At 36.0% G+C, this 12548-nt stretch overlaps 1 protein-coding gene across 5 annotated transcripts in view; it reads right to left on the bottom strand.

The window, feature by feature from the left end:
* LOC131026689 (PGR5-like protein 1A, chloroplastic) overlaps nucleotides 1-11567 on the bottom strand; it is a 32020-nt gene extending 20453 nt beyond the window's left edge. The window contains exons 1-2 of one of the 5 annotated variants that reach the window (XM_057956619.2): nucleotides 11129-11567; nucleotides 2727-2825 (exon numbers count right to left, since the gene is read on the bottom strand). In XM_057956619.2, coding sequence (XP_057812602.1) covers nucleotides 2727-2825; nucleotides 11129-11416 — 387 coding nt within the window. In that variant the 5' untranslated portion in view covers nucleotides 11417-11567. Of the gene's footprint in view, nucleotides 1-2721; nucleotides 2826-11128 lie in introns of all 5 variants that reach the window. The other 4 variants (XM_057956620.2, XM_057956622.2, XM_057956623.1 and 1 more) reach the window with 4 other exon arrangements.
* Nucleotides 11568-12548: the final 981 nt, after the last annotated feature.

The following is a 12548-nucleotide window of genomic DNA, read 5'->3' as shown; positions in this document are numbered from 1 at the left end:
CATTTGCAATCTCAGGTGGCTTCATAGCCAAATATCAGAATTACTTATTAATCTTGATTTTTTGGAGTGTAATGCTACTATGTTCATAAAAAGCATATTCATTCATTATAAAACAATGATAGGAGTTCCATATTTGTAAACATGCATTTGGAAACAAGTTAAAATATTTTTAATCCGCATTATCTTTCTATCACACCGCCACCTATTGTAATTCAAGATCCACTGAAATAATTTCCTTGATTCCCTCATACCAAGATGTCAATGTGGCGGATTATTTCTTGTCAGTGGATCTTTGATTCTCAACATTTGGAATTTTTCTTCACTTCGTCGGGAATTTTCTTGTCCCCATCAGCACCCCCTTGTTGATCATGTTATTTTGGTTAGCTCTCTCTCTATTATATTTTGAATCAGCCTCTCGTCCAAACCTCATCTCCTCCCTTTTGTCTTTAATTTCCCTAGTGATATCAAGAGTGCTATTTGGAAATTATCTACCGCCAGAGCAACTATTTTCTAGGGACTCAAGGCTGATTTCCTCAAATATAATATGGATTCTCTTGCTTTCTGAGTGGCAAAGCTGCTTGATAAGGTAGTTTCCTCAGGGTTCCCTCAAATTCACCAAAATAGATTACCCATGCCATTCATGACTTGGTAGATAATACAAATCCAATTAACTATATAGAACAATTATGATTCGTCATACGTTTGCTAAGCATTCTACCATCAGGTTGGACACAAAACTTTCTGAGTACATGGAAAGAAAAAATCTGAGCAAGGAGCAATAAAGATTCATAAGGGATTTCCAGCCTATTAACCATATTTTTACATTTTAAGATAATATTAAGGAGCTCCTCTACAATCTTCAAAAATATTTTGTTGTTTTGTACACGTAGTGTCCTTGGCTTAGTTCTAACTTCTAAGACACATTTAGAACTTCTTGGTGCTTCAAATTCCTTCATTATTGCCATCATGAGACTACATTAGATAGTCCTTGCCCAATTCCACACTCTCCATTGTCTCTCTAACTTTGTTAACCACATCACTAGAGTCAAGCAGGGCTGATCTCTCTCACAGATGCCCTTTGGTATTTACATAAATGAGCTTGAATACTTTCTTCAATTCATCAGACTTAGCTGTTTAAAAAGGCCCTAGTAGGAACACCTTGCTCCCTTCAAATGTCCACTCAGTCCCATTTAGCCAACTCGCAAAATTGTAATTTATATTGGCCCTCTCGTTGTAGTGAGTGATGTCTTTGGTTCCTTTGACCCAAAGCTTTGCTATGGATGTTTGATAATACCAGTTTCTAGTCTGGATCTCCAACTCTGTTCTTCTACTACTCTTTTGTTACAGCTCATTGAAAGGCATTTCACTCATTCAACATCTTGTCCTTGTACAGAGATCTTATATTTGGGAATTATTACTCTACATCAACAATCTCTAATCATGTTTCTTTAGTGTTTAGTAAAATTCTAGCGCCAAGGTTTCTTTTCACCATAGTACTTCCCTTTTGTAACTAATTTTTCTTTTGAGTTCCACTGACCAACTTCAACCATTTGCAATAATATGAATTATTCTTTCTTTCCAACTCTAAACAACTAGTTAAAAGAGAAGACTTTTAGGAAATGACTATAATATGCTTCACTTTAATAATGCAAGCCATATTTCCCACTTGTCTCTATTCTTAATTCTAAACAAGTATTCTCTAAGGCTATGGTTATCACCTAAGTTACCAGGTCCTTCAGATTTTGGGCTCATCACTGTAACAGATGGGACGGATTCAGGAGCGGGAGCAAGAGCTGCTCAGGGACGGTGAAACATACCCATAATTTACCCAGGATGGCAAGGCCATGCCCATCCATTCTTGGAAAAATCCATGGAAACTTTTTTAAAATGACAAAACTTTTTAGGGCATTCCATGGCAGAGGACAGAAAGATATTGAAAATCAGTCCAAAAGATTTGCATTTTGTCGGGTGAGTCAATAAAGTATGCTAGCACTATCGCTTTGAAAGTAACCATGCTCATTTATATAATCAATGCAGCCTCAATATGCATAACCATTGTTATAAAGAACATAGGATGTCAAATAATTAAACAAAAATAGATGCCACTGCTTAGAAATGTTTGATTAAATGTTGCAAGATCTGATCTCAAGCAACCAGAAAAAAAAAGGATGAGGTCAAGTGTTCATTGTTTTTAGTTGCTTTTACATTTCCAAATGGGAAATGGGCAGGTTTGGTTGTGTGGAACAGCTGTTTGATTTTATTCTGTGACAATGTTTAGTTCTTAGAATTGCTATTCACATTGTGTGCAAAAAAAATCAACACATGCTTAAGAAAATAATATTTTTTTTAAAAATGATTTTCTTACAAGAGACATGATATTTCCATGGTCCATGTAAGTGATTCCGAGACAAAGGGATCATATCAAATATAGTGCATTAAAAAAATAAACATAATGCATTAAAAAGAAAGACAATCACAAAAAACGTTCAAAAAAATAAATATTACTTGTAGCTAAAAGATTTTATGAAAGAAACAAAGAAATCACACTAAAATAGTAGGCAGTGCCATTGTTGGCTATGGCCTAAAACCTTCGTTAGGGTATAAATCAAAAAAAACCTCTTTAGGGTTTCAAATATAACATTTAAATACCAAAGCGTTGTGGTGGAATGGTTAAAATTTAAAAAGTAAGTGCATATATAAGAGGCCGTATTTCAAAATCACCTTACCAAAACCAAGTGACCCATAAATACTTGTAGCAACATATCCAAGAATGGCACCCATTCCTCCGAGAAACAGCTATGGGCCCAATGATGTTCCAAGTTACCCTCAATAAATATATTAAAAAAAAATGAGCCAAACAATATAAAGTTATGTATTCAATAAAATTCAGAAGAACTTATTGAAAAAATTAAAAAAATGACACACAAAATACTGAGGATAGCAATTAGTCACAAGTAATCACAGTAACGCTACTATCATTCAATATTTAATTACTAGGTTTATTGAATAGTAAATTTAAACTAAAAAACTACTTTTAATATTTATTTAGAAACTTAGTACTATGGCCAAGAAATTTTCTGTAAGTTTCTCCATTGCACAGGAATTTTAAGAAGTCATTTAACATGTTTCTAAAGCACTCTATGTATATGCAGTAACTCTAGTAGATGTTCACAATAATCTACCATTGTCATTTGAATACCATGTGTAGGAAGCAGATTATTTTTTATATATTTTCTGTCTCTAACAACAACCCAAATGTATAGTCTACTGGATAGATGCCGGGGGATAGGGAAGGGGATGCCATTTCAAAGCAGGGCATCAGAGTAAGAGAATAAGGATGTTGCTACATCATATATAAATACAATCACCAGAATATATGGGTGCAGGGATGGGGATGTGTCATGCTCCCCTTCCAAATGAACTAGAAAATCTGAAAAAGAAATATTAATATTGTAAATATTATAGGTAGCCCAAAGGCTAATAAAACAAAAAACAAAAAGTTGACAGCCTGTCACACCTGCTATAATTCTAAAATATTGGGCCAAAAGGTGGCTGCCAACCTGTCATAGCTGATATAATGGCCACCCTAGAAGCCACTGCCCTATGGATGTAGGAGTCTATTTAGAAAAGTGGAGGCCAGCAAAGACATTCATTTAGTTCACATGTCTTCAATTCCTCATTTTGTGCACTTCTTCATCCAATCCAAAGGACAAAAGCACGGAGGATTGGTGGAGGGAGATTCAAGTACAAAAACCTTTGAAAATCTCAAGTAAAAATTGGGGATGAAAACCTCAAATTTTTGTAGGTGATTCTAGCTCCAAAATTCCTCAGAATTTGAACAAGCAGTATACCAATAAGAATTAGTGTCATTACAGTTGTAACATAGCCTACAAGGTTATAATCTATAGCAGCAGACTGCCTAGTCCACTACATTATTCTGAAAGCAGCAGGATCCAGTAAGAAGATTTCACTTTATCAATGTATTTCTAGTGAATATTAGCATCTATTTGTACTCAGAAAAAACCTTATTAATAGGCATTATTGTCAGCTGCTATAGCTATACTATGGATGAAACTATAATTCATTGTGTTCCTAAACTGGATTATCTATAACTCATAAATTTTGGACTAATCTTCCTTTAATTATTTAAAGTTTATTCAAACGTGACCATATAATTTCTAGTTGGATCCTGAACTGACATTTATTATTGGCTGCTTACCCTTGCTGGTGTAACAATAAGATTATGCTTCTAAGTTCTATGATTTTCCTAAATATTCAGTCATGATTATCAGCAATAATCAAAAGAGCATATCAAAACGGTATCAGACCTAAGCTAACCTATAGGGTGAGTTCATGCTATATAGTGCCAGCAATCTTTGCTATTCAGAAAGAGAAAAGGAAAAATTCTCAGACTTTAGATACAAAAGTAGAAAAGTTGGGTCAAAGAGATAAAAAATCATCTAATGAGACCTTGAGAGAATTTGCAGCTCAACTCACATAGAGACAGAAAGCACTGGCAAATTTAGTGAGAGACTGCATAGCCAATTTGAATCTTGCTCTGCATGGCAACAATACGAGCAAGGCCAACAATGGAGAAGGTAGTCCAGCAATAACTAGTTGGGTTCCTAACAACTTAGTTCCACCTATTCCAAGCCCCAAGGTATTCAAACCTAAATTCCTACTGAAGGAAGAACCACAACTGGAAGGAGAAGAATGGCAACACCCAAACTCAGAAAAACCTTATTCCTATAATGTAATTTAGTGTGTTCCTAAACTGGGTTATCTAATAACTCATAAGTTTTAGATTGATCTTCCCTTAATAATAAATATATTTATATTCAAATCTGATCTGATATTGGCTGTATAATTTTCTAGTTGGATTCTGAAAGGATTGATTGTTGGCTGCTTGCTAAACCCTTTCTGGTGTAATAATTAGTCATAATTATAAGAAATAATTAGGAGGGGATAAGACAAGATGGGTCCTTGTCCCTATACTGAAGTTTCCAAATACCCATATATAGTACCAATATAATACAGCTTTTACATAATTATAATCAAAATATCCCTATGAATGAAAGAAATAATGTTAATGTCCAAGAAGAACAATTGTAGCTCAAAGTGACTCAAAAGTAGAGAAAGTTAGAATAGATGAATAGGAAAGCTAAAAAGAACACCAACTACTAAAAATAAATATCTGTAATTAATAAATTATTAATTATTTTCATCTTAGCTAAAGTTGCAAAGGTCTCTCCGAAATTTATTCCTTCAAAGCAAATTATTTAACTCCTCACCTTTCCTTGCATTTGTCAACAGATCTATCCACTTTTTACTTTTTTGTGCACCTACTTGCAACCCATAGAATCCTTCCATTTTGGTGATTCACTCAGCTCCATGTTTTGCTCTTCATCATAGAATTAACTTCATTTTGTGCTGCCTTCTTCCTTTCTAATTTGCCTTTACCTTTTTCCAACTTAACGAGCTCATGTTAACTTAAAGAGTGTGATTATCAGAATATAACTTACATGTTGAGACTATGCATTGATCACTGGTAATGGAAATCTACAAATCCTTATTGTCTACAAATCTTGCTATCTGCAAATGCCATGCCATTGACACCAATAAGGATACCCCAAATTTCTCTAAAGTGATCATCTAGACAAAAATATCCAGAGGGCATTCTAGGAAAACAATTCTAGATCCAATATGGTTCCCACTTCTAAAATGACTATGAGGAAAAACTGGAAATGTAGACACAATATAACAAGTGAAAGAAGAAAATTCTGAAACCAATTTTGATGTGAAGCATATAAAGTAGCAATTATTAGGTCATTGCAAAACAACGAAAAAAGTGTAAAGAACTGGGAAATCATGAGAGAAGGGTAGATTGGATTGAAAATTGGGGATTAATAGGTTGGATGTACGAAGATCCTTCATACAGAGGATTAACTCTGAAAGATCCCTGATGGATCTTTTAAGCTGACAGGCTGTAATTTTTAATTATTTGTTTTAAAATAAATTCTTCCTATTTATTAAATGATCTTTCAGAGAGAGACAGAAGTTGCAGAAAGGTTGTGTCTTTTGTTTTTGTTTGTATTTTTCCAGATATAGGTAAACAATGAATAACAACAGCAGCAAATATGAAATAGGCTGGAAAATAATGTGCAATAATATAATATTCAGCCAATCCATAATAGCTACAAATCGTACCAGGCAAAATACATAAATGATATGCCAGCAAAGTATCTACCAACCAAAATAATGTTGCCGGCTGCAAGAAAGACCATCCACGCACAATGAAAAGAGATCGCTGATGAATACCAATCAACAACCCACATGTCAGCTGGAAGGAGGCCGTACGGCTACTGCAGTCACGTCCAGGCAGCCAAGTAACTCCCACGTGCCAAGCAATATACCCAACGTCCAAAGCCAAAGCTCTTCCAATGCTAAACTTGCACCCCAATCAAAGTCTGAAACCAAATGAAGCTGTTGAAACCTTCTATTGGGGTTTGCGTCCCAATATCCAAGCCCTCGGGTTTGCGTCCCAATATCCAAGCCCTAGGGTTTGCGTCCCAGTTCTCCAGAAATCGCTCCTCAGAGAAAATTCACAAATACCAAGTTTGAAGATGTAAAAAGATAATAAAATAATGAGCCAACATCTCCTTTTATCTCCCTCTCAAAGCTACTCGAACCCTAAAGGGAGAATATGCTTTTACCTTTATTAAATAATGGCATATTCTTAATTAAAAAGGCCTTTATGTATAGGAAAAACAACCCTTTCGTCAAATAACAAAACTCAAGGTGTCAGAAGGTCTCCGGATGATGAAAATAAGTTATAATAATTCAAGACCTTTCCAACGAGCTATAACACATATGCCTGCCTGACCAGAAGAAGCCAAAATCCCCTTATTACTACAATTAGCTATATAAATAGCTTTATTTAATTAATAAGACGCTAACTTAGGAAGTATTAAAAATATATCCCAAATAGCCATATAATGCTCATCTGACTCCACAAGTCTGAAACGGAGCCTGCCACCTGTCTGTGACTGTTGTCGGAAATCATGGATCCTCGAGCAATCTTGTCCCTAAAATCTAGGGATGCTCCTAGAAGCTAGGAAACATACCCAAATCTCCTGAAACTGAATCCAAGGAATAGTCTCATGGTAACCCAACCCTGGGTACTATCAAATCCTCCTAAATAGTAGGAATAGCCTCCACAAAAGAAGGAAATGCCTCCTAAAATTAAGGAACTGCTCCAAACTGGTCCACTACTGCCAGAATACCAAATCCCAAACACTGGATATCCTCACTGAGTCTCTATCCACCACTGTCAGCCTACAAGACCCCAAAATAAGCTGACTCACGTGTCTCTGCTAGACAAAGCTAAAGAGGGGACATGACAAACTCAATCTAGAAAACATGATAAGTCAAAGTTCAATTACCAACCATTCTGCTATATAGGTGAAAGAAAAATTACTTGTTTTAGAAGAAAAAATAAAAAGCATGACGTTCTTAATGCTTACTAAGGTAAAAAAGGCAACCCAAACACAAAAGTGTGGGATCTTAGAACAGATCACAAATAGGAGATGCTACTAAATTTAAGGGATACAGTGGGTTGAGTACCAAATAGTATGGATGAATTACAGGTACCATCAGAGGCCTAAAATTGGCCTGAATTGTCAATATTTAAAATCAAACAGAAAACTGGAAGGCTTGGGACTGGTTATTGGAAGACCCGAAAGAAGAAGGAAAGAGCAGTTGTTAAAAGTACAACATTTAATTTGGCTACAAATAACCTCAAAAACAAGTATGCGTGCCATCAGAAAGTCCTGTAGAATACAAGAAGCCAAATTGGTGAATTCTAAGCCACTAAAAACTCCACATTAGTCCAACTACATGGTGTTATCAGATCTCTGAGATAATACTGCAGAATACAAAACCCAAATTGGTGAGTCTAGGCTGCTAGAAACTCCAAATTAATCAAATACACAAAGAATTGAAGCTCATCAAAGAAAAGCTTCCAGAAATATTATTCTGTTGAAGATGATCAGAGTAAGCAGATGGGTATGTTATCCAGGTGTATAGATGAGGGTCCACAAAACCTAATCAGGCCTTCTGATTAGTCAAATGTTTGTACTAGGTTTCTGTTGTTCCTAATATCTGTGTTGTTCTAGAACAAGAGTGTGAGATTGTCTGGTTGTGATCTCTACAATAGCTTCAAAACTTGAGTTTGTTGCACTGTTGCAGGTCACTCTGCTATAATACTAGTAATTAATTTTTATTTGTTTGGCATTTAATATTGAACAAATTTTCTATTGGCAATTGAAAGAAAAAAAATTGTTAACAAATCAGGCCACATGGTTTTGATACTAGACTATTTTTCCCTTACAAATTTTGCGAGTTTAAGGTATTTCAATGTATTTGGGATTTGAATTGTGTTGACAAAAGTTGCATCTAGAAAGACTTTCCAAAGGATATACCTAGCATTTATAAAGCAATTGATCTTGTACCTCATGTTTTACATTTTAAATTCTGAGATTGGAGGAAACTTAGATTGCACAAGGACAGTTTATTATGCATCTTTGAATGTGTAATCATCCCTTTTGCATACCTTCAATCTCATGTGGAGCATTACAGTTAATCTGTTTGGAAAGATTGTGTTTACAAATGGTTCAACTTGCTCCAAGTATTCCCCCTCAAAACAGTAGTTAAACTAAAGCAGAAAAATTAAATCCAAAATCAATCATTCCAAATCGAGATTGAAGATGCTGAAAAATGGATAATGGTTTTACTTTTACATATGTTACATTAATTTATGTTCTTCAATGGGATGATGGTATTGTTGAGTATGTTATGTAGAGACAGATGATTTTAAGGTTGGTCAGGAAACAGGATGTAGCATGCACATTAGTGCAAAACTGTGTCGGTTAGTGGAAATTGTTATATGGATTTCCCCTTTTTGGTAGCCTTTGTCAGTATCTGCTAAGATGAAACATTAAGTTTTTTGTCCAGCAAGCATGTAAATGGGCAAATGATCTTCTAGTTGCATCTTTTGACTTGATAATGCACTTCAGGCCTAAGGAAAAACAATTTGACACATGAAGTTCCAGGAGTTATGATAATTTGGATGGGGAAAAATATCCATACCCAATTCACAAATATAAACATGCTTGAGGATATGATAATAGTGGAAATTCTATGAGAGGAGGATGAAGATGTGATCTCTTGTTGACACAAGGCACAGATACAGGAAATAGAAATCTTGGTAGGTTTGAGAGGAGGGAGATTAAATAAGATGAAAGCACAGGTTAAGGAAGAAAATCCTCTGCTGTAAAACAAGAAAAACCACATTGCAGTCAAGAGAATCAGGTGCTAAATGTAAGAAATAAAATAAATTGTGCTCAATTGCTCTTGATTCCAGTAGCATGGGAAAATAATTTAGTTCATTTATCAATTCTTGCCTATGATTTCTGAAAACCATTTCCAAGGGGCCGCTAGATACATTTTCTGGAAGACAGATGGCATTCCCAATGCTCTTTTCAAAGCCAGGGGTAGATAGTAAATTTTTTGACATCTTAAAGTCATTTTATCTGTTCTGTTTACATTGCTACTGGTTTCCTACCATTCCACCGTTTTCTATCATTAATTACAAAATTCAGGTTCACAGTGTTTTCTCTACTTCTGGAATTTTCAAGGATCCCTTTCCAATACCGGATGCAACATAGTTTCTTGATTAAATTTGGGAAAGAAGCTTCACCCAAACCCTCAAAACATGAGTAGGTGTGAAATGGGATGAAGTATATTTCTAGTGAGATTTAGTTATAGTATTACTCATGAAGTGTGGTTACTGGTTCTACTATATTCTACAAATGCCTACAATAACCTTTTAGGAAGACTGCAGAACACGACAGAAGAAAAGGCATCAACCAACGATCTTTTTGCAAGGATGGAAAGTGACTAAATTTTTGCCTATAAAATAAGAAAGAGTGACGGATATTTGCTCCATGAAGCAGTAAAAAACACAAAGACGTCAAAAAAGATGGCATTTATAGGTTCGATTAAGTTGGGCAGATGCTAGTGCAAACTTTGATTGTAACTTGAAAGAATTTTTTGGACTAGAATTGTTGGCGGTGATCAAGTTCCCCACTTCAACTCAAATGAAGTGATTTCCTAAAAGACATTCGAATGAAATGGAATGAAACTATTTTGTTACCATCAACAAGACCATTGTAGTCCATGGAGCTCCAAAGCTAAAGCTGTGTTCTAATCCAAGATTGTGAAAAGTGCACAAAGAGTGAAAGGATGGCAGTGAGATCAGCTTTGTGGCACTGCAGCCTACTTCTGCAGTGTTGACTTTCCATTTCTTAGTTTGATTAGACACTCTTGCTTGTCTAAGTCTCGCATTTTCAACAATAGGAGAGCAAAGAATCAACCTTTAAGGTATTTATGTACTTGGTCTAGATATCGTATAGACAAGGCAATAGTTGATGAAATACTATTTTTAATTTCTCCTCACATCTTCCGTAGGTGCCATCCACATACCAGTTTCATATAGATTTTTATGTGAACTAATCGTTAGTTGACATGTAAACACATTTTCATCCAATTTGATTTTTCTCCATATTTAAGTTTTTGAACAATGTTCATATGCGCAGTCAAATTCATTGAGGTAGGGTTGTTGTTTGGCCTTTCAAATTTTATTTATTGGTATTAATTTAGACTAAACTTTTCCCTAACTATTAAATTTCTTGATGACTATCTGGTTGTTCTGGCATTGTGCAAGCTAATGCCCTGCCTATTAGATTATTTTTTGGGAATTCTTTAAGTTAAATGCTATATGATGCACTTGTACAAGTCAATGCCCCTCCTATTCAATCTATTGAATTAACATTTGGGCATTCTCTGTATGCCAAGCTTTAACTTCTTGATTAGTATTTGAACATTCTGATAAGCTGAATGCTACAGAGGAATATGTGCAAATTAATAATTGCTATTTAAAAATAAGAGAATATTGATATTCAGATTAAGATACTATAAGCAGAAGAGTGAATTTGGGCATTTAGCCCTTATACCCATTGCCATGAAAACAAAAAAAACATCGGTAAAGAAATACGAAAGACTAGCTCACCTGGTGATAGAGAGCTTCAAGCATATCTTTTGTAGCAGTTTCGAGAGGTCCCACAAATATACAGGACGGACCCTCCTGCACCTCGTATTTCGCAGAAGATGAACAACAACAAACAAGACTCGATTTGGCATGAAATCTATTATAATTGGATATCTCTGTAAGCTTCTGGGAATGTCCCAGGGCCACGGCTCTCAAATTTAGGCCTATTTTATTTGTATTTGTATAGGGAGCTGAAGAATGGGAACGAAAGGCAAGCGAATCCATCAAATTTCTCCTGCAACTTGCCATTCAGAAGGATGGGCAACATGATACTGCCCAATTGAGTGGAAAAGAGTACAAGGCAATGTCGACACGTCACAATTTTAGTCTATGTTAACCACATGTTATGCATACCTGGCATCGCCACAAGGGAAACCACAAACTTGGCTTTTGTTTGGGAGAATAAGACGTGGCCTTCAATATCGAAGGAATTTTAAAATCGTCAAGGTAAATCTAAGAGCCTTTTCGAGCCTATCCATAGCTTCTCAAAGGAATCTTTTTCTTCTTTTTTTTTTATGATTAGGAGTTTATTCCAAAAAAAAAAAAAGAAAAAAAAGGAAAGATACAAGATCACCCTTCAGAATTTAAATGGGTAGAGTCCGGAGACTCTAGATATAGGGGCAGTTTGGAGATAAAATAACAAAAGTCGTTACATGACTACAGCAATGGTCAAGGGAGGTGGAGATGGATCTTTGTCATCCTTGAGTCCCCACACATCAGTAGGGTCAAGAGTGTCATTTGGAAGGACCAACCCTCATTAGCAATGTATCCTCCTTGTCTTCATCTTTGCGAGCAGGTGAAATAGCCAACTCAAGAAGTGGGAATGCCTTAAAAGAAATGGGTCAAACATTGTCATCTCCAATAGCAGACCAACCACTAGCACCACCAGCGGACGAAGCCAAGATACCCAAGCCCCAACCGGAGGTAGATCCCCCACAGACTGGGGAAGAGGAGCGTCGCCTGTTGAATTCACAGTCGCCACCAGAGTGGTGAAGGGCTTGTGACCACGAGGTCAAAACGGTGAGTGGAGGAGCTTCAACCACATCGACGACCGCAGGCTACAAACTGTTGGTATTATGGATGACTTTGCCATGTGTTGCATTGATTTTGTCATTGATGTCAACACTTGTCTTCATGGAGTTCTACATTGTTGTGTTCACCGACAGGTTATGTGTTCACCGGCAGGTTATATGGTTCACTGGCAGTGATGATAACTTGTTATCATCTGGAGATCATGTGGTTATGTCGAAGACATGGATTGAAAGTTTGGATTTGGTGTTTTGCTTATTGGTCTAATCGAGTTGACATGTTTGTCTTTACCGGGAGATAGGACTAGGTTATGGACCGGTACATGTTATCTATTCCAGATCAGCACGACACG

This window comes from Cryptomeria japonica, chromosome 1, assembly GCF_030272615.1.
Source record: "Cryptomeria japonica chromosome 1, Sugi_1.0, whole genome shotgun sequence".
NCBI lineage: Eukaryota > Viridiplantae > Streptophyta > Pinopsida > Cupressales > Cupressaceae > Cryptomeria > Cryptomeria japonica.
Note: the sequence above shows the minus strand (reverse complement) of the source record. Positions and strands in the feature narration are given on the sequence as shown.